Genomic DNA, 22,634 nt, shown 5'->3' with positions numbered 1-22,634 from the left:
AGAGAAGAAATCTGCCTGACCAGTAACCACTAGAAAGCAACAAATTGTGTTTGAAAATGTAATTAAGGTGGACCTGCTGCTGAAAATTCCATCCGGCTTCCTAACATCCTTCTGCTACTAAATCATGTAAGTGTTGTAACATGATGTGCCATTGTGAACTGGGAGCACTTTCAAGCACAGCTTTTCCTGCCAAATTCAACTAGCATTGCATTTGTTGTAATAAACAGTCCTTGGACTCAAGTGTCTAAACCGCATTTAGAACTTTATTATGTCAACAATTTTATTTCACACACACATTTAAATCAGATCAGATCAAGGCAAAGCTCATATCTTGTGAATTAGAGTGAAGAAACAACAGGAATACTAAGGTTGGTAGTGATGCTCTACGGCGTTCTCACAGTCAAACTAACATGTCAGTGTCTTACTGTTTTTTGAGAATGGACTTTGTTGAATGAGACAACACTGGATCGTCATTAGCAGCAGACATTTGTATTCCAAGGCCAAAGCAGGTCTAAGTTTTCCAGGTAGATGTGACAGACTGCAGGAGATCATGTGAGCAATCACATGACAGTACAGTTCCCCTCCTTAAGTAGATCCTGAAAAGAAAAAAAAGCAGCCTAATCACATTTAATCAATTAGCATCATAGGACACATGCTGGTCTCATGCAGGCAGACTCGTTAGCACTGAACATGCAGTTGCAGGAAGGTATGGCATGAGTCTGAAGCAGGTCGCTACTGGTGAGCAACAGACAGCTGTCATCCACTTCAGTGCATTTGGAGGTTTTCCTTTCACTTGAATGATTTCTACTGGGGGAGGGTCTATGAGCCTTAAATCAAACTCATTAGGGGATCTTAGATATTGAGCAGCTGGTACTCTGCATGGTAGTTTATTTATTATGCTATTGTTTACAAATATCAGTGAAAGATGCAGAAGGTCTCAGGGTTAGGAAACCATACTAATGTATGCATAATAATGAATCATGCTCATTTTTGTGAACAAATCATTGTATAATTAAACATTATTGTAAATGCTGAAAAGTTTTGTTTAGTTTAGAGTCGTTTCGCAGGCAAAATCCAAAATCTATCCACACAATGAGCAGTTTTGCAAGTGGCTCATGTAGGTTGGCATGCCAGTGCCCAGTTACTGTAGCAGTCACAACTCAAGTACTCATTTAGGTTCATACAAAGAGGAGCAAGAGTGTTAGGGACATGCCAACATCTGCTTCACAACTGATGTACTTAGAAGTACAACATCTAGTTTACTACACCTTGTACCTTCAACACTTTGATACAGTTGTGACATCAAACGTTGTTTCAGTGATGCTAGCAAGCTTTGCTGCCCTCTGTTAGTTGCACACACTCTGTAGCCTAATGCACTGACAGACAGACAGCGATAATCATATGCAAAAGCAAGTGGAGAATCATGATGAAGGACCCAAACGAGGGAATGTCCTTTGGAAGAGTGCAGAAGAATGAGCTTCAAACAGTCTATGACAGGGAGCCCTGAAGTGGTTCTGGAGGCTAATGATAGAGCAACACCTCGCTAACACTGCACTGGTTTTAAAACTTGTCAGCTCAGCCATCAGTATGGAACATTTATGAACGAGGGCCTTGGTGGTGAGGTTAGCCAGCTATCTTAGGGTTCAACTCAGGTTTCCGGTATCACAAAGCTGGCTCACTGTTAATCGCAGTAGGTCACCATGGTAACCTGTGCTGCACGACTAACCTGCAGATCGGATCAATTGTGTTGTTTTGTTATATTTCTTTATAGGTTGATATATATATTACACAGAAAGAAGTTTAAAGCTGGGCAGGAGACAAAAGAAGCCCGGGGGGGCTTATATGAGTCCTTACCTTCATTTCAAAGTTGTTGAAGAGATACTAAAACAATAAAGTGACCAGTACAACATCAATGTGTTGCACAAACTGCCTACTGACCAATCAGATCACTGGAAAAGTTGAGTCACTACTCAAACAAGATCCCAAAAGGGTCCTGAGTTCATGAAAAAGTGAGAAAGATTGACAAAGCAACTTTCTTTGTGCATTAGAATAATTTTCGAATTTATTTCCATGATAATTATATCAGGGATGGTAGAAACATGCTTTGAAATAAGGACTAACAGTTTACCATGCCGCCAGATAAATAAATGGCAGTTATGTGGTTTGTTTTATTATCAACAGGATTCCTTGTAGTGTAGATAACCGTTACTCTCATTCTATTAATACAGTTCAGGATTGAACTGCAGTAACAGAAATTAAGAACACTGCCTCTTTCACATGAACTGTCAATCAACTGTTAATCAGCTTTTGATACCAGTTATCAAGGTGACCAATATCACCTGAGTGAAGCCAGGTAACCCTGAGAGAGAGACAGCCTGAGTTGAGCTTGCTTTGTGATGCAGGCCTCTGGTCTTCAACTCCAACATGTTTGACATGCTACTGGATAACTCAAAGGCAGCAGCAAATATAACATGTAGTAAACAAGCCATGCATGCTGTGAGTAACACACAGAGCAGTGCAGAGCAGGTCCAAGCAGATGAGCAGAGGGGAAAAGCCTCAGTGTGGCAGCACCACTCTCCTCACCTACTGCACAGCACGCTGTCTGCTCTGCACTCATGAGACTGAACAACACTTCTTCTTTCTCTTTGGCTTCAGGGTAGGCAGGAAAAAAGTGTCATCAAATTTCACACACTAAAGCATTTGTGCTTGTAAAAATCTGTAAAAAGCACATTAGCCTTCATACTGAGGTTATGGAACCTTGGTTTTATGAGTCTGTGTGTTTACCTGTCTCTGAAAGTGCTGGATGTCACTGCCTGCGACAATGTCTTCATCAAACTCCAGTTTAGTTCTCTCTTCCCCTCTGGCCTGCATAGACACCCTGCGCTCAGCCATTTCCTAAAAAGATATCACATGACATCCAGTGCTGTACAATAGCTGAGACAAAAGATTTGCACTTAGACTGAATAAACACCACTTCACCCTTAACCTTGACTTGGATCTACAACACTGGCTTATGATGAAGGGTTGACCACAAAAGGTTTATAACACTACTTTTTGGTGGTTTTATTTAAAGAAATTAATCAAAAAGGTCTTCAATCCTCTCAATCCTTTGTAGTTTCTGGGCCTTTATCACTTGTTCGCATTTTTACTCACTGTGGGCTCATTTTTCATTGCAATTTATAATGAACAGAGAACAATCATGTCTAGAAGTGGGGGGAACTCAAATGCCTTTTGTGCACTGTAACAGTCATCATGCCATTAAAGACTTAAAAAAAAGTTGTATTTCTTTGACGTTATTTATTTGTACAAAAAAAAAAAAATTCTGGGAGACAGTTTGCATTCACTCACCTCATGGTCAGGGTTCAGAAGGATCACTCTAACATTAATGACAGGGCCCCAGCTCCTGTGGCCCTGCAGAATCAGGTCCCCAGTATCAGCCTCTGCCTCTGCACCTGCTGCCCAAATCTGACACACACACACACACACACACACACACACACACACACACACACACACACACACACACACACACACGTTAATTCCATTTCACTTATTTGGAAGGGTCCCCACTAAAACTGCTCACCAAATCACATTTTCCCTCCTAATGATGTTCTGAGGGAATACAGTTAGACACATGTAACAGCTGACTACTTACTGTGAGTGTCTGTCCACCAGCCAGGACGCACGAGGACGGGATGTGGAAGAAGATGTCTCTAGAATCAGGGTACGTCCTCCGAACCATCCAACCACCCAGTGGCTGCTCCTGGAAATGGAAATGACAACAAGCACTTCAAATGCTGCATATAATACTATTCTGTAGAACAAGCACCAATGCGTGCACATTTGGATGTGGTCTGATGCATATGGCTATATTCTTTAAGCAGTGTGTACACGGATGTGTCCTGGGCCACAGTGAAGGACTGTCCACTCAACTGAAATCCTCTGCATAAGTAAGATCCACATGAAACACGCTGTTTAATTAATAATGATAATAATGATACAAATTATGTATTTGTGTTCCTTTACCTGCTAAGAAAAGCAGATTTCACAATTGAACATCTAACTGCACTATCCCCAGACACCCCTTAAAAAAGTGACAACTTAAAGAAACCTGATCTCTGCAAAAAGACTACAGCAAATTCTTTCATTATTCATGCCTTCTTATAAATTCAACATTAAATTCTTTACATGAAGTATTAAAACCAGTTTGTCAGTGTCAGTGATGTCTGTTCTGACATCACTGTACCAGTAAATAGAAACCAATGTAGGCTCCATCCACGGAGAAAGACCCCATTCCTACGGCTCAAAACAAGCCTGGCACGTCAGTAGGTGGCAGTGAAGTCTACATCACCCATACAGCAAATACCAGAGAACAGCATTCTGAGTGTGTTCATGTGTAGTGAGCTTATTTTCTGGTAGTAACTTAACACAAACAATAGCAGCTAATTCATTAATTTCATAGTTACTAAACACATTTCTGGCACACTGCCTAGCACTGCTAATCAAACGAGCCAGTTGTTTCAGACACATGCTCATTACACAAAGCAACAGTGGACATGCACGAATTTGGGCTCTCAACGAATATTGTAAATTCCATTTTTTATTCAAATTGTAAAAAAAGTTTCTATCGTCCAGTAATTACAGATTTTTTTTTTTTTCCCTTCATCTGTACTGAGAAAATCTGTTGAAGTCTGACACGGTTAAGTCTACATAGATGTGAAAATACTCTGGCTCAACACACATTGATGTCCGCCCTCCCTCTTGCTCTCTTCTCGCAATTCAGTGAATTAAGAGTTTATTTCAACCAAACCAGAGTTAGCGATGATTGTTGGAACAGTGAAAATTCACACTAAGAAGGTTTTGTTTTATTTTGTTTTTGCCACATTTGAGTGAAGTGTGTTTTGTGATGATAAAATCACTGCTTTTGTGAATGGAGTCTGGTGGCTTTGGCAAGAGCAATATAAGAGCGATTTCTGGTTAAACAAAACAGATTTTACTCTAACAAAAACGTGTATCTGTAGGGATCCTTTCCATAATGATGTCAGACACTGATAACAATCTGAGCCTGTGAGTTGTAAAAACAAACATTTTTAGTGGATGTACACTGATGGTGCACAAACACCCAGATGACATTAAGCATTTTGCAGCTGATGGCTGCTACACTGTTGTTCAGTACTGGAAAAACTTTCAATAATTGTTGTCTCCATTAGTCATTTGAACACAAAAATATGGGAAAATGGGGTCCATAATCACATACTGTGAATGGAATTCCTCCCATTTGTCTGGGGCACTGAAGTGTTTCAGGACGCGTGGACCTCCGCAACTGTGCATACAACGTCACTTTCACTGAATGAATATGTGATGTAGGTCAAGCTGAAACGAGTGAATAATTCAACAATGCAGTGGGGGACATTATTGTATTTGTTCATTTTGTAATGTGTAGGTAGATCTTTTAAAAAACATTATGTTAATATAAATAATGCAAGTTATATTGGTTTTCCATCTGATGGACGTATTGAGCAAAAATAGATATTTGAATAGCTAGATGTGTTTTCTTGGGTGGAATATTTGAAAGTCATTTTTGGCTAATTTTGACAGCCCTCGCACAAATTGAGGTGATGACATAATTTCCCAAACACTCCCGTTTTACAGGTACATGCAAAATATCTGTATACTTGTGGCTGATGTTTTATAGTTGAACAGCTTTAAAACTGCCAGAATTGAAGTAGACAATTATTGCAATTCCAATCTAATCAATTACCCCCACCCACCTTTTAGTCACCATTATGGCTCAACCTCCAAAAACACTGGATACTACATTTGCCATAATGCAACCAGCTATGTTTTCATTAATTCTCCCTTGCTTGGTAAATGCTATCATCTTTCAGCCTCTACAACTTCCTGTTTTAAACTTATAGTCTCCATGTCCAAGCTGAGACCTCCCTGATGACATCACTGATGTTACTAAGGTTATTTTCTCAGACTTGAAAAAGCTCCTCCAGAGCTACACCTGACTTTGTACAACTGTAGTAGGAAGTGAACTGATCTGTGTCTTTGCAGACAGCTATGCCACAATGAAGTGAACCTCAGACATTCAAACTAATTCTTCATACTAAAAAAATACACCCATTATCCGGCTGCATTACAGACTTACCGCCTGAGAGTTGTTCTTCAGTCTCACATATTTTCCATCCATGTCGACCTCTACCACACTCACAGCAGAGTGTTCTGTTGAACGACTGGACAATTTATAGGCGGGCGAGCTGCCAGAGGCTCCCTCATGTTTGCGTTTCTTCCCTCTAAGTGTGCGGCTGCTGTGTTCGTGAGTTCGAGGTAGGTCTGTACGCTGGGAGGGGCTTGGTGACAGTTGCAATCTGACAGAAAGGAAAGTGACATTTATAAAAAACAAAACAAAACTGGAAGCAAAAGCATCAGACAGTCAGCCAGACAACAGACATGCAGAGATGCTATGTTTTTGATTTATGATAGCAGACCTTAAAATGAATGATGCTTTGCTCAACTGTTGCATGATGTACACAGATCGCAGCCATACCTCTGTTCCTCCACCTCCAGCATCTTCCTGTAGGCGTTGATCTCCATGTCCAGAGCCAACTTGACATCCAGCAGGTTCTCATAGTCTTCCAGCTGGCTGTACATCTGGCTTCTGATGCTCAGCAGCTCCTTCTCCTTCTGACAGAGCTTCTGCTGCCAAACCTCCCGCTCCCTGTCAAGAGTCCTTTCCAGCTCCTGAAAGCGGCCCTCCAGCACCATTTTCTGAGAGAGAGAGAACAAAAAATATGAAGACAAATGTTAACACCAACAAAGAACTGGTGATTGGGCACCAATTGTATCTGGATGGCCCTGAACACATTAACCTCAACAATGGCTGGAACTGCTTCTCTTTGGTAAGGTGTCTGATGTCAGATGGGAGTGATGATGCCACTGGAAGCTGGTTTTCTAGGTTTAGGTCAGGGAGTCTTGAGCAGAAAGTCTTTGCAAGAGTCAGTTTTGAGTGGGTATTGCAGCTTAATGATTTCATGTTATAAAATAGGTTCAATGCCCTTTTTTGCTTTTCATGTACTGAAACCTCTCTCCACATGCCTGAAGGTGTTTTCACATTCAGCAGTGTATTCACATGTCACAGCAGGCTTTTATTCTTGCAGAGTTATCTTGCAGATACCATTCTTTCACTGCATTGGTCATTGTTTCATTGATATTTGCCAGACTTGGTTTCTAGCACTGCACACATACTGCTGTATAGCAAAATGCATAACAGTGAAAGCTGTCAGAACATGAACATTTGAATAAGATGTTTGGATTTAATGCAATTTGGTTTTAGATGGAGATACATACATGGTACAGTTGCAATTAAAATTATTCAACCCCCATTGCATATTAGGCTTATTGGCAAAATGTACAATTTTTCAGCTGTTTGTAATAAACAAAGTAGACAAGAGCAGTTGAAATGGTTTAATAAAACTAATATTACCATGGTTTTTATCCAAATTCAACACAAAATGCCACTTTTAATCACTACTGCAGTCTCAAAATCTCAATTATTTAACCCCGTCTCAAGCACACAACTAATCAAGGGCTTCATTAGTTCAGGCGTGCTTGAGATAGAACACATAAATAACTGGACTGGATGTGAGTTTGTTGAGATTGACGTTTGATTGCATGTTAGAATGATGGCTAAGTCAAAAGAATTGTCCAAAAAGTTCAGAGAAGAGATCATTGCCTTGAACAAACAAGGAAAAGGATACAAACAATAGTAAACAGCGGCTACACTACCTGGACGTGGCAGAAAGAGGAAACTATCAGCGGCTTCCACCAGATTCCTGAGGAGGCAAGTGTTCAAAAACCCTCGAGTGACTGCAAAACACCTGCAGCAAGACTTGGTGGCAGCAGGCACTGAGGTTTCAGTTTGCACAGTAAGGCGCATACTAAACACTGAAGGGCTCCATGCCCGGACTCCAAGACGTACACCACTGCTGACCCAAAAGCACAAGAAAAGTCGGCTCCAATCTGCTCAAAACCACATAAATAACACAGAAGTTTTGGAATTCTATTCTGTGGAGCAATGAAACAAAACTGGAACTTTTCAGGCCGATGGAACAGCGGTATGTCTGGAGGAAGAAGAATGAAGCGTATGCTGAAAAGAACACCCTGCCTACAGTGAAGCATGGCGGTGGCTCAGTGATGCTCGGGGGCCGCTTTGCTGCCTCTGGCACTGGAAACCTGCAGCGTGTGGAGGGCACGATGGATTCAGTCAAGTATCAGGAATCTTAGGAAAAAACGACATGCTGTCTGCGAGGAAGCTGAAGCTTGGGCGTCATTGGACCGTCCAACAGGACAATGATCACAAGCATACCTCAAAGTCCACCAAGGCTTGGTTTCAGAAGAAGAAAAGGAAGATTCTAGAGGTACCGTCACAGTCGCCTGACTTGAACCCCATAGAAAATCTCTGGTGGGATTTGAAGAAGGTGGTTGCAAAACACACACCCAAGAATATTACTGAAGTGGAGGCCATTGCCCATGACTCCTCAGGAACACTGTCAGAAGCTGGTGTCTGGCTATGCATCACGTTTGCAGCAGGTCATAACAGCAGAAGGTCTACTAAGTACTGAAGATGCTTGTTGTGAGGTTGAATAATTTTGAGACTGCAGTAGTGATTTAAAGTAGAATTTTGTGTTGAATTTGGATCAAAACCCTTGTAATATTAATTTCATTGAACTACTTAAACAGTTCTTGTTTAATTTGTTTATTGCAAACAGCTCAGAAATTGTATATTTTGCCAATAAGCCTAATATGCAATGGGTGTTGAGTAATTTTGATTGAAACTGTACAATGTACAGGGTAAATAGTCAGTTAACTAGTTAGTCAGTTAACTAGACTACAAGCATGTCTTCATGACATAAAGACCTGGATGACCTGCAATTTTCTGATGCTAAACTCGGACAAAACTGAAGTTATAGTAGTAGGCCCTAAACATCTTAGAAAGTCACTTTCTGATGACATAGCAGTTATGGATGGCATTGCGCTAGCCTCCAAAACCACTGTAAAGAATCTGGGAGTCATCTTTGACCAAGACATGTCCTTTCACTCCCATGTAAAACAAATTTCAAGGACTGCCTTTTTTCACCTACGTAATATCGCAAAAATCAGGCATATTTTGTCTCAAAATGATGCAGAAAAACTAGTCCATGCATTCGTAACTTCCAGGCTGGATTATTGCAATTCCTTACTATCAGGCTGCCCAAATGCGTTGCTGAATATTCTCCAGTTGCTCCAGAATGCTGCAGCACGTGTTCTGACAAAAACCAGGAAGCGAGATCATATTTCTCCAATACTCGCCACTTTGCACTGGCTCCCTGTAAAGTTTAGAATAGAGTTTAAAATTCTCCTCCTTACTTACAAAGCCATAAATGGTCAGGCACCTTCTTATCTTAAAGAGCTCATAGTGCCTTATTGCCCCACTCGAACACTGCGTTCCCAGAATGCAGGTCTACTTATGGTTCCTAAAGTCTCAAAAAGCAGAACAGGAGTCAGAGCATTAAGCTATCAAACTCCTCTCCTGTGGAACCATCTTCCAGTCTTTGTCCGGGAGGCAGACACTGTCTTTACATTTAAGAGTAGGCTTAAAACTTTCCTTTTTGATAAAGCTTATAGTTAGGGCTGGCTCAGGCTGGTCCTGGACCAGCCCCTAGTTATGCTGCTATAGGATTAGACTGTCGGGGGACCTCCAAAGATACACCGAGCTCCTCTGTCCTTCTGTCCCTCTCCATCCGCATGCGCTTATGTCCTACCACGGCGTGTTACTAACTTAGCTCCTTCCCCGGAGTCTCTGTGCTTTGTCGTCTCGCAGGTTCCCATGGACAGTGGCTGAATCTGGATTGTGGATTACAGCTGTGTCTCCTGCCTTGGCCCTGCCTGACATCCACTGCAACTGCTACTACTGTTATTACATCCACTGTCACTGTGATTGCCTCTCTCTCTCTCTCTCTCTCTCTCTCTCTCTCTCTCTCTCTCTCTCTCTCTCTCTCTCTCTCTCTCTCTCTCTCTCTCTCTCTCTCTCTCTCTCTCTCTCTCTCTGACTGTATTTCTGTCTGTCTGTCTGTCTGTCTGACTCTCCCTCTCTTGCTCTTCCTCTCTCACCCAACCGGTCGAGGCAGATGGCCGCCCACCCAGAGTCTGGTTCTGCTCGAGGTTTCTGCCTGTTAAAAGGAAGTTTTTCCTCGCCACTGTCGCCAAGTGCTTGCTCATGAGAGAATTGTTGGGTTTGGTCTGTACCAGCTCTGTATGGAAAGTGTCCTGAGACAACTTCTGTTGTGATTTGGCGCTATACAAATAAAATTGAATTGAATTGAAATACACTTTGGATTTAACATGTTTGCCTCTTGAACATCATGCTATCTTTGACATGTCCCATTATGTTAAGATGTCAACCATATTGTTTAACATTATGTTCTGTCAACTTATACTGTACACAGAAATTAACAACTGATTAATTTTTTTCAATTTTTCAGCCCCTTCGTGGCACCTGTCAGGCTTTGTAATAATGACTTAAAGCTACACTCTGATGTATTTGGAGAAGGTTTTGTTTGGAAATCTGTGTTCACCTCAGTACCTCTGAAGCTTTTAACTGAATCTCTGCAGTTAAAAGTTAAGTTTGACTTCAAAACAAAATGATGTGGTTTGAAGTTATACTTGAAGGACTCTGATTTAACAATGTGGAGGGACCTTTTCCCAGCGTAACATCAGTCTGTAAACATACTACATTATCTGCTAAAGTGACCACATGACCCTTCTAACCCTTAAACTTTCAGCTCATTTACTGTAAGTGGTTTCGCATCACTCAGTCCCCACTATAAGTGTGTAGATTTAATTGTTTACTATTGTAATTTATTCTTTCACAGATGACCTCAAATTATTGTAACATGCTTTGCTAGCTTTAGCTATTATATGCTACAGCCCCGACACAGCAACCTGATAAATAAAACACTATAATTCAGTCTGATTAATTGATTTTGTACGACATCGTGTTACTGATGTTAGTCAATGTCTGTTAAGTAGGGGTGATTTGGATTCATTTTTCTCTAACCAGTGGAATAAATGTCAAATTTTAGAGAGCTGTTTTTCCATAAACTGATTTAACCCAACTAGTACAGCTGCATTTTCCTTGCTCATCATTGTTCTGTTTCTCCAACAGGCAGAAACAGTGACAACTTTAATATATTTGACGGAATAAATTGAGATGTGTGTGGTGAGAGGTCTGGAATCAGACTAGCAACATGGCTGTTTGAGGCTACATTTTCAATATATCTGATCTTGTTTTGTTAACAGATCTTCAGCTTTGGTTAAAGACTGCACTTACATCCTTCTGGTACTGCTGGAGTTGAGAGCTGAGGGACTCCATTCTGAGCCTGGTCGTTTCCAGTTCATGTTTGGTGGCAGACGCTTGGTCATTATTTTCCAGCACAGCCTGCTGGGCATTCTGTAACTGTAGTGCAGAAACAATTCAATGCAAACAACCATTTTTAAAATATCAATTAATAAAAATCTAAATGTGCAATGAATCTGGACACTTTTAAACACATCTTCAGCTGTGTTTTTATACCTTTGCACTGAAGGTCCTGTCCATCTCTTCTTTGTACTGCCGCAGTTGAGACTCGTGATCCTGGCGAAGTTGCTGCATTGACTCAGACAGTTTACTCTCAAACTCTCTCCGTCGTCCTGAGTCCACCTCTACGAGACGACTCTCATGTCGGCTTTGGATCTCAAAAATCTCCTACAAAGCATAAAGAACTGAGTGTACAAGTCAGCCTGAGGCGAAACAGAAGATCAAAAGATTACACTCAGAAAGATGACGATTGGTTGAACTTAAAATAGGTGAAGGTGAAGACTGCCACCTTAGGGGCATGCCACTGTGCGTTACCTGCTCATGGATGTTCTTCTGGAGTTCAAGCTGTTCTGTGAGTGTTTGCACCTGGTTCTCCATTTCCACCCTCCTCAGCATCTCAGAGGTCAGCTGGCTCTTTGTGTCTGTCAGTACGCGCTCTACCTGGTAACACAGACACACGGAGTGACACCAAACACAACCTTAATATATTAGCCCCTTTCAGACTGAATATGTAAAGTCATTGACTTCACTTGTGGCTCTTAGGCTTTCAAACATCGATCTCCTTCAATTGCTCCATTGTTTGTTGACACATTTGTTTCTTATACTTGCGGACATGCTGTACATGGAGCATTTTGGTGGATTTTCAAAATTGAATCTTTTAGCTTTTTTTTTTTTTTGGCCATTTCTTGTTTCACAATAATTAAGACTTAGGTGAATACAACACAGCAGAGGCTGATGGGAATGTCATTATTTTTGCAGGTATTTAGTAAAACCAAAACTGATATGCTGCTATCTGCTGTGCCACACTGTTAGTGTGGCTAAAAATAACCCTCCCCACACTTCAAAACCTCACTAATATGTATCTCATTTGCTTAAGCCACCACAACTCGCTATTTATTTTTATTATGTTTGTGTATTGCTTACACAAATGGGGTACAATGTGTTAACAATCGAGCTTGAATTGCTGGTATTATGTCTAAGTCCATTTATTTGTCTATATGCGTTTCTCCGTACCTTAACCTGCACCAAAACATATCCCTAACCCCGACCAGTCGTCTCCTGAGACAATTAACATGACCTCAACATTCGCCTGACCTCGAACAATTATTTCTTCTATACTAAACCATAATCTAACCTTAGCCCCAATCCCAACCATGGAGGGGGATGCTACAGGAAATAATGCATTGAGAGGGAGCCACATTTCAACACAACCTTGGTAAATGTATTTTGTCACCTAAAAAAAAACAAAACAAAAACAACCGTGCATGCAATTTCCTTCTGATTCCAGTCTTTATGCTAGCTATGAAAGCAAGTTTAGACAATTTGAGTAAATTTTTTTTGATCACCTCTGGAGTCGCAAAGTGTAAGAAATGTTGGGCTTTGTGGACATCTAATATGGTAACTAGAGGATGAGTCATTATGTCACCAGTTAGCCCTATATATGGCTCACATGTGTAAGTGTAGCCTTAGTTCATACGTTTTCCAGCTGGCCCTGGAGGTCAGTAAAGTCATCATGGAGTCTCCTGTTCTCAGACAGCAGCTGAGTGTACTCAGCATCCTTTGAGCTCAGAGTCGCCTCAGTTTTCCTCCACTGGGCCAACGCATTCGCCAGATCACTCTCCTTCTTCTGGTTCCTGAGGTGGGAGAACAATCTTAATTATGTGCACCATAGAAAGAATTTAATGAGCGGTCTAAAATATCATGCCAAACTCCATTCAAATATCTGCATGTTTAATATAACCTTGGTCACTGGCATACTGTATATGGCACCACACAACTTCCAGGCCTCTTCTCAGTTTAGTTTCATTCACTTAACACTTAACAAAACTTTTTTTTTTTTAAACACAAATAAAAGTCCTGTATTAATACTTTTTATTTGTAAAGGTACAGTGGTATTGGCAATAAAATGTATTTAAAGAGACAGTGTGTAGGAGAATGCAAAATGCTGAACATTGCATTATAAGAGTTGATGTATTAACATGCAAACAGTACTTTAATGTTGTAGCACTGCTGTTGTCCATTTTGCTTTCAAATTTAAAAATGACTAGAACAATATACTTGTTCTAAATTTCAAACCAAACTCAGTTTAAAGAAACTCAGTTGAATGTTGATTTGCCTTCCAGTAAGAATATAAAGCATAAAATATGATTAGCTGGTTTATAATGATCAAGGATGCTCAGTTCAGCAAATCTGGAAGTAAAGACTTCAATGAAATGTGAGCTTTTGAAATAAGTTTCGGCCCATTTAGAAACATGGCTCGGTCAGTGAGCAGCTGTGTGAAGCAGCTATGAAAGCAGAGATTTTACTGAGATACCTGCCGCGTGGTGTACTGAACCAACCCCGAATAATACACCTGGACCTACAACTAGATTTTATTATTTCTGCAGATGTGTGCATCCACCGCCAAACAAAAACGCATTAAATAAGCAGATTTTTGAGTGGAGTCTGGCTTAACAGCTTCTCCGACACCTGCATGGCTCCATCCTAACGGTGCTACCTAGCTTGAAGTTTCCTGTACTCGTCGCAGAGACTTCCATAGTCAATCTGCAGACGGGCTCTCTCTCCAGCCAGGCCGTCCAGGGACTTTCTGACATCGGCCAACTCCTCCTCGTACAGCCGCCTCACGTTGCCCATCTCCCGGCTTTTCGAGTCATCCTTTTCCTCCAGCTGAATCAGCATGGAAGACCTTTCACTTTCCAACTCTTGGACCCGCTGAATGTAGTTGGCGAGGCGGTCGTTGAGGTGTCGGAGCTCATCTTTCTCTTGGATGCGGGACATGCAGGTCGGGCTGGTGCTGGGGGTGGACTGGCCGGCTGCAGCGCCGCGGCGGCTGCCTAAGCGGCTGGAATGGCTGGAGCTGCCGCCTGAGCAGACAGGGGTGGAGGTGGCAGAGGCCATGACGGTGGATGGTTTGGACACTTCTGTAGTCAGGGTCCACAAGTGATTCAGATAGTTTAGTCGATTCAAAAGGACACAAAACTATGGGCCGCAGCAAGGTAAGTTACATCCATCCGACGTAGCACAAGCAATCGATTCAGTTATATTTAAAATGAATAAAACTCACATGAAAACACACATGTAAAGGTCATCGATCATCGCAGGAAATGAAAAACCTAGATCGGTCTCTGACTTCTTGTTAACTTTTTCATAATTAAAGATGTCAACAGCTGAAATGAATCAAATTTGACGAGTTAATAACTGACATCAGTGATGTGCGCCGCCAGCTGCAAGGGACTAGATGAAGCAGTACATTTCCGGGTAAGAGTTTCAAAGTAATATGGTATTGACGGATGTTTTGTGTGTAATACAAACTACCAAAGTAAAAAAAAATAATAATATCGTATTTAATTCAGTTTGTATTTTTTTTTTTTATTGAAACGTTGGTCGCCAGACTGCAGACTACTGCAGGACATGACCGCTAGGCATAAAATCGTCACCGTTTTAAGTATTTTTAACACACATTATTTAACCAGGTCTTCTTGAAGAAGAAAAAAAAAAAGAAAAAAGTAAATGCTGGTTAAAAAAAAAAATCTATTTATATATATTTTTATATGTTTTTGTCTCCATGGGCTTAATGTCTGCCTTGAGAATGTCTGCCATCTTAAAATGATAGACCTAACCTTTCTGGTGTGCTATTTTGCTCGTATAAGATCGAATATTAATTTGTTAGCCGTAACATCCACTGTTCATAAAACACATGAAATGTTATGCTTCCAAAAAAAATTATGATTTGAGGTAAAATTAAATAATTTCTGCGATCTAGTTTTGTTGGAAATTAAGCCGAGAAGATCAGCAACGTCACAAACACCAATATAAACCAAATACCTACATTTACATCATACTAGATAGATGGATTAAATTAAAGTAAGAAACAAAAGACCTCAGGAAAATATGTAAAATAAAGATTTTTAATGTTTGAAATGCAACACATGAAGTTCTAAATAAACAAAATAGCTGATAGAAAAAACATATCTGCTGAAAAGGACGACAATATTAAAATCGAAGATATACACATTTTCATAAAGTGCAGGCTACATAGGGCAGTGAAATCTAAAAGCGTGCCATTTCTTGTGAAATCTGGTCTTATAAATGTGAACCACTGAATTTGTGTGGAAAAATATTACACACATGAAATCATCGCTATCCAAGAGTATGTTCTTTTCCTCAACGACGACTTTACTTTGAAAGCAAAACCGGACAACTTCCGTTATTTTTTAGTGAAACTCGGTGTAGCTGACTGAAATAAGATTCCTGCAGGACACCAGCTGATAGATGACTCGCCAAAAGCCGGGAGCTGATGTCACTTATCACAAGACTCTGTTTAAAGGGAAGGTTTGTTTCCATGCTATCTCTGACCCAGTATATTCAATAGAAACGCTTACACGTTCAGTTTAGCTCAGCAGCAATAAAGTGTGTTAAAAAAAAACAAAAAACAAACAAACAAACAAAAAGAATGTGTTCACAGAAACAGGTGATAAACATCTGGTGATGACAGGCCATAGACCTTTTCTGTATTCTGGCACACATTTCAAATTCCAAGTGAGGGGAATGTGACAAGTCGTAATAATTAAGATGATTTCTCATCAGTGGTTTACAGTATGAGGGTAGATTTCTCTTGAAATGTTGTTGCACACACATGGAAGAAAGGGGGTGCCAGACTTCCATCACACACATTTTTGTTACCGGAATAATTTAGTACAATGTGGCATCCATATATTCATATACAGCAGGAAATATTTACTGTCTGCTTCTTAATGATTGTTAATTGTTATGCTGACTGTCATGTTGACTGTCTAACTGACTCTACAGTATATGTAGTACTGGTTAATTGTATTACAGTGCAGTCAATTCAGCTATGCCATATATGAATCTCTTGACAATCTGTTTTCCATCTATCCCTACATATATACAGTATGTTTCCAAAGAACAGAGTTGTACACAGTTGAGGACCTTGAGGTCATTTACTGACTGTGACTGTGGAATGCTGAAAGATGAGACTAATTTACCAGAACTTAGACTACTTACATTTTATCTATTGTCATCAGTATGTTCCTGTGTGTATAGCTGTATGGCAGTGAATGGCAGTGAAAACAAATATCCCTGTGGGATAGTAAATCTAAATTTAATCTATCTTCAACCTTCAGCTGTTTCAGCATCTTATCTTACAACTCCCATGTAATCCTTCTTGTAAGTTTTCTTAAAGAAGAAGACTGGCATTATTTTACAATATATTCATATTATCATCAACAAATCCCATGATAGGAACCAACAATATGTTAGGTTGTCTCTCAGTCATTTCAGAATTTATTTTACTTTGTGGTTCTCAGCTCCAAGCTCATTGGTTCCTGCTGAAAATATAAATCCTTAAAAACAAGTCATGTGTAGTTTCATAAAAAAAAAGCATGAATAAACTAAAAGAAGTTTTTTTTTTTGTCCCAGCTGCAGTAGTTTATCCATCCATCCATTTCCTATGCCGCTTATCCCTTTCGGGGTCACAGGGGGGCCGGGGCCTATCTTGGCTGTCAATGGGCGAGAGGCGAGGTACACCCTGGACCGGTCGCCAGCTGATCGCAGGGCACATACATACACACAACCATTCACACTCACACTCACACCTAGGGGCAATTTAGAGTCACCAATCAACCTAATGAGCATGTTTTTGGTCTGTGGGACGAAGCCGGAGTGCCCGGAGTAAACCCACGCATGCACAGGAAGAACATGCAAACTTCACACAGAAAGGCCCAACCCGGGAATCGAACCTGCAACCTTCTTGCTGTGAGGCACGCGCACTACCTGCTGCGCCACCGTGCAGCCCTGCAGTAGTTTATGTGGGATTTATTCAAAATAAATTATGGTATCTGTATTTCCAGCATGTTTCCAACACGGCATAAAGCCTTCCTGACAGAAAGCTTTTCTAACACATGGTTCATGTTATAACAATACTAATAACAATAATATACTTCACCACATGCTTCACAAAAAATGCTTCCCTGATATCTATACATAGTGCATTCCAAATTTTTGCGGCATTTCTGACAAAGGCTGAATCCCTGATTTTAAATCACCTGTTGTTGGGAACCTCCAATAGACCAGTAGCAGAAGATCAGAGTGCTCTTAAAGACAAATAATAAACAAGGGAGTTAATACAAGCCTGAGCCAGCCCTAACTATAAGCTTTATCAAAAAGGAAAGTTTTAAGCCTACTCTTAAATGTTGAGACAGTGTCTGCCTCCTGGAAGATGGTTCCACAGGAGAGGAGCTTGATAGCTAAATGCTCTGACTGTTCTGCTCTTGGAGACTTTAGGAACCATAAGTAGACCTGCATTCTGGGAAAGCAGTGTTCGAGTGGGGAAATAAGGTACTATGAGCTCTTTAAGATAAGAAGGTGCCTGGCCATTTATGGCTTTGTAAGTAAGGAGGAGAATTTAAAACTCTATTCTAAACTTTACAGGGAGCCAGTGCAGAGTGGCGAGTATTGGAGAAATAAGATCTCTCTTCCTGGTTTTTGTCAGAACACGTGCTGCAGCATTCTGGAGCAAATAGAGAATATTCAGCAACGAATTTGGGCAGCCTGATAGTAAGGAATTGCAATAATCCAGCCTGGAAGTTACGAATGCATGGACTAGTTTTTCTGCATCATTTTGAGACAAAATATGCCTGATTTTTGCAATATTATGTAGGTGAAAAAAGGCAGTCCTTGAAATTTGTTTTACATGGGAGTGAAAGGACATGTCCTGATGAAAGATAACTCCCAGATTCTTTACAGTGGTGCTGGAGGCCAGCGCAATGCCATCCATAACTGCTATGTCATCAGAAAGTGAGTTTCTAAGATGTTTAGGGCCTTCTACTATAACTTCAGTTTTGTCCGAGTTTAGCATCAGAAAATTGCAGGTCATCCAGGTCTTTAGGTCCTGAAGACATGCTTGTAGTCTAGTTAACTGACTGGTTTCTTCTGGCTTCATTAATAAATATAGCCGGGTATCATCTGCATAGCAATGAAAATTTATTGAGTGCTTCCTGATAGTCTTACCTAAAGGAAGCATATATAAGGTGAATAGAATTGGTCCAAGCAAAGAACCCTGCGGAACTCCATAGCTGACTTTAGTGAGCACAGAGGAGTCGTCATTAACGTGTACAAGCTGAGAGCGATCTGACAAGTAGGATTTAAACCATCTTAGCGCAGTGCCCTTAATACCAATGAAGTGTTTCAGTCTCTGCAATAGGATACCATGGTCAATGGTGTCAAATGCAGCACTAAGATCCAATAAGACTAGTACAGAGACAAATCCTTTATCAGATGCAATTAGAAGGTCATTTGTAACGTCAACCAGTGCTGTCTCTGTGCTATGATGCACTCTAAATCCTGACTGGAAATCCTCAAATAAGCTATTTTTGTGTAGAGATCATTAACCAAAAAGATTTGTTCGCCAATGATCTGACATCAAAAAAGAGCTAAGTTAGCTGTCGAGATTCTGTGACAGGAAAGGAGACAGACAGTGGCTGAACACTGACAAATTTAACATTACTGACAGGCATCAGATGGTCTGTGAATGCTACGATGTAGTTGACCATGCCACCAGCTGTTTAAGATCACTGGTCCGTCTAAGGAAGTGCCATGGGGTCTGTCTCATTTCTGATAGACATCTGAGTGATGATGTCTGTGGTTATTATTATTTGAGTTCACAAATTTGACTGAGGTTCAGCTTGAACTCACTCCTTGATTGGTGATTGTGGTGGAAAATAAAATACAAAGATAAAAACAAGACAAGTGTTTAGAAAATAGAAAGAAACAAGAAGGAGAAAATACCATGAAGAATGTATGCCAGCATTATGTTAATTCTGAATAGGCTGTCATAATAAATATTAGTATTTACATTTGAATTAATCTACTTATTTAATCTAAAAATACAGAAAGCTTGACATGCAGTTCTAGAACATTGGTTAGTACAGACACTGACTATAGGAACATTAAACTGATGGAGATGACTGCTCCTTCATATGCTTTCTGCTGCTCCACACCACATGGGACAGAGGGGATGGTCATCAGGCTCCATACGCAGTGCTGGATCAAGCTACCAGAGACAAATAGGGCACTGCTGGAAATTGGCTGATTTACCCTTCAGAATTAAAGTATATTTTAACCACCCTGGGGAAGTTAAATGAAACTTTGATGTACACATTAAAAACTTTATCACAGATGCTTATTCAGTGGAATTGTCAAGTTGAACTAGAGGAACCAATACAAAAAAACCTTCACCAATGTGTCAAAAGTAATAGACAAATTTTCATCTGCTTTACACATTATTGTTAATTATGTTCAGGAATTCCCTAATTTTTATTACCAGTCAGAATGCCAGCATGTTCAATGGCCCGACCTGCAAAGGTGAAAAGCATATTAATATAACTATGCTTTGATATAAAAAGGCTGAAAAAATGTAAACCTGTTGATCTGTGTTAGCTGTCTTGCAACCAAATACTAATCTGAAACACACAATGGTGGACTTTGAGGCTGTCTGAGGGTCAGGGGTGATAAAAAAAAAGAACACAAGCTGCATGTGGTGGCTCACCAGTGCACAGAAAGTCATAATACATTTATGGTGAAACAGTTCCAAACCCTTTTGTGGCATGTAGGGAAGCTTATTAAGGTATCACTGTATCACATTCTCTCTGCTAGAGGGGAACCCAGAGGGCACTTTATCATGTTTTCTTCCACAGTGGGCCACCATAGAGGGAATTTTATTATTTTTTTTATTTATCAAAGGAACATGCAAGAGGGTATTTTTGCTGTGTTCTCTATTTACTCTGACCATGGGAACACATGTGGATCCACCTAAACTTGCCCAGTTCAAGCCCACATCCACTTTGTACCCACAAACCCACATTTCATCCTTGTGTACCTACATATGCACACATGAAAAGGTTACTAGAGCAGAAGGGCAGAGTCTCTACGTGTTTTACTTTGAAAGTATTAAGCGGAAGTTGTATACCAGTGTCTAACTTGACTTTGGTCCTAACTTGTGTGTCATGCAGGCAGACGAGCTGTGCGACGCTCTGATTCTGGAGACACTTTACCAGAAATACAAAGTCCCCGCGTGTTGATCTCTCTGACACCTCATCGGTCTCTTTTAGTCTTTTCTTGTACGTTTCTGTGCTCGACTTGGTGTGTGGACACACGGGATTGGGGCTCGGAATATAAGAGGACTGTTTTGGACAGTAACTGATGTTGCATCTCCATATGAGCGCATAGGACCCTCCCGCCCCCGCCCTCCTCTGAAGGTAAGGTGTTTATTTTGTCCCCAAACGAACACTCACATCAGTTTTAGAGCACCGCCATTAACCTGCGATGCAGCCTCCCAGTAAGACCGGTTTATTCCAAAGTCACACCGTCAGGACACGATACCGCTGATGCGTTTGGTGCCGCAAACAGTCATGGTGTGGAGGCATCTCTATACGCATCGTAACTTAAAATCTCACCGCTGTCCTCGCACAGGCGTCATGGTATCACTGTTTACTTGGAGAAAAACAAACATACATGGAAGCAGGCGGCTCAGCTCCCTGATGTCACCGTGGCACTATACAGTGTTTCTGGATGCAGGTGAATTTCCCTTAGTGCCCAGATCTCCTATGGTACTCGCACAATATGACCAGTACTTCGTGACAGTGCAGCCACAGGGAATTTGACTTCACTAACAGGGCTGGAAATATCAATTCTTTGCATTCGTGATGAATCCCATTTATTAATAATCTATCATTTAATCTGTAAAATGTCAAAAACAATGAAAAGTGTCCCATCACGAAAGTCCCAATTTTCCAAACTGTTTTGAAATATCTTGTTTTTCTGACAGTCCAAAAACTCTTAAGAGATTCAGTTTACCATCATATGAAAGGAAGCTAACTGCTATATGGCTGCAACCCTTGGATTTTTCGATTAGGCCTATTGAATGACTTACATGATTATTTTTATATCAAGTTTGAATATCAATTCATATTCATTTTTTGTCTTGCAATAAAAAGAGAATATGTAAAAAATCTACACTGAATAATTCCTAATTTAGATTCATGGTTCATCACATGTTTGTAGTCAGTTTGTTAATTGCAGATTTGTTTGGTAATGCTTTACACACCACCTCAGCAGATTCTAAACTGAAATGATAAAGGTGAAATAAAGTTCTTTAAGAAAAATCTTGAGGCTCCATTATGAAGAGGGCCCCTGAGTTACAACCTAGTGTTTATGTGGTTTATAGGCATAATTTAGTGTCACACTTCCATAAAAGTGCCCATGAGAGACAGATTTTGAAGAATGATCTGAATCGATGCAGTGATATCCTGACTTTTAGTCCCTGGTATGGGTCAAGCTACATTCCACACATTGTGCTTGTGGAATGTGAAAGACATTGACTCTGTTGTAAACTTGCAGTCTTCAAGCCAAAGCAATGATTACAGGTGGCATTATTGTCAGCGTCAGGGTTACCTTCTCAGACTTGAAACACAGATGACATGATTGTGCTGCTGTTTTCACAGGTTGAGTATGATGCCCCATGAGGGACTTTATTATTTTAGTTTCTTGTGTGCTTACATGCATTTCATGTAATCAACGTACTGGAAACTAATTCTGAACATTCAGATTGGTGTCAGTGACGTGCCACTTGGTTGGTCCATCTCTTGTACAGCAGGTCTCTGTTATGCTCGGAGGTGCCTCCTCCTGTTATGCTCCTCTCTTTTGTGGGGTTCCCCAGGTATCTATTAGGGTCCCCTTTATTTAACTATGTACATGTTACCTCTGGGGCAAATAATGTGTAGCTGTGGATGACATGCAACTGTGTGTCCTGATAAAGCCTTGTACCACCATTGCATCCTGATTTGCCCTACTGAAATTAAGAGTTGGATGTACAATCCATTTCCTGCTGTTGAATGAATCAAAATTAGAAATAGTTAGACTTACCCTCTCTGGCCCCAGCACGTGCATCATTAATGACCTTCTCATCTAGTCTGCGTGCTTTATCCAGTAATGTTAA

The 22,634-nt window shown here is 40.6% G+C and overlaps 2 protein-coding genes across 8 annotated transcripts in view; one reads left to right on the top strand and one right to left on the bottom strand.

The window, feature by feature from the left end:
- Positions 1-242: 242 nt before the first annotated feature.
- lmnl3 (lamin L3) lies at positions 243-14,870 on the bottom strand. Of its 3 annotated transcripts, none has more exons than XM_070973601.1 (12): positions 14,118-14,870; positions 13,098-13,254; positions 11,936-12,061; positions 11,618-11,788; positions 11,375-11,500; positions 6,554-6,774; positions 6,155-6,374; positions 3,656-3,763; positions 3,349-3,465; positions 2,785-2,895; positions 2,584-2,649; positions 243-596 (listed from the first exon to the last, which is right to left on the bottom strand). In XM_070973601.1, the coding sequence occupies exons 1-11, from the start codon at positions 14,516-14,518 to the stop codon at positions 2,614-2,616; spliced, it is 1,794 nt and encodes a 597-aa protein (XP_070829702.1). In that variant the 5' UTR covers positions 14,519-14,870; the 3' UTR covers positions 243-596; positions 2,584-2,613. The 3 variants fall into 3 exon arrangements, with proteins under 3 accessions (XP_070829702.1, XP_070829796.1, XP_070829880.1); XM_070973779.1 differs by lacking the exon at positions 2,584-2,649 and adding an exon at positions 1,939-1,993 and having other exon boundaries at positions 483-596; positions 14,118-14,868; XM_070973695.1 differs by lacking the exon at positions 2,584-2,649 and having other exon boundaries at positions 245-596; positions 14,118-14,868.
- A 5,740-nt stretch (positions 14,871-20,610) lies between these two features.
- adamtsl3 (ADAMTS-like 3) overlaps positions 20,611-22,634 on the top strand; it is a 315,350-nt gene continuing 313,326 nt past the window's right edge. For all 5 annotated transcript variants that reach the window (XM_070967605.1, XM_070967624.1, XM_070967595.1 and 2 more), the window contains exon 1: positions 20,611-20,895. The gene's annotated coding sequence lies outside the window, so the exon portion shown is untranslated. The remainder of the gene's footprint in view (positions 20,896-22,634) is intronic.

Source organism: Chaetodon trifascialis, chromosome 1, assembly GCF_039877785.1.
Source record: "Chaetodon trifascialis isolate fChaTrf1 chromosome 1, fChaTrf1.hap1, whole genome shotgun sequence".
Taxonomy (NCBI): Eukaryota; Metazoa; Chordata; class Actinopteri; order Chaetodontiformes; family Chaetodontidae; genus Chaetodon; species Chaetodon trifascialis.
The sequence above is the reverse complement of the archived record's forward strand: the minus strand, read 5'-3'. Positions and strand labels throughout refer to the sequence as shown.

What these genes read in the sequence shown, in the direction of transcription:
- lmnl3 (XM_070973601.1), bottom strand. Translation starts at nt 14,518, where the DNA reads ATGGCCTCTGCCACCTCCACCCCTGTCTGCTCAGGCGGCAGCTCCAGC. An exon ending in CTGGAGGTGGAGGAACAGAG is followed by an intron (nt 6,375 to 6,553) that starts GTATGGCTGCGA and finishes CCTTTCTGTCAG; the next exon opens with ATTGCAACTGTCACCAAGCC. An exon ending in TCCAGCACTTTCAGAGACAG is followed by an intron (nt 2,650 to 2,784) that starts GTAAACACACAG and finishes CCTACCCTGAAG; the next exon opens with CCAAAGAGAAAGAAGAAGTG.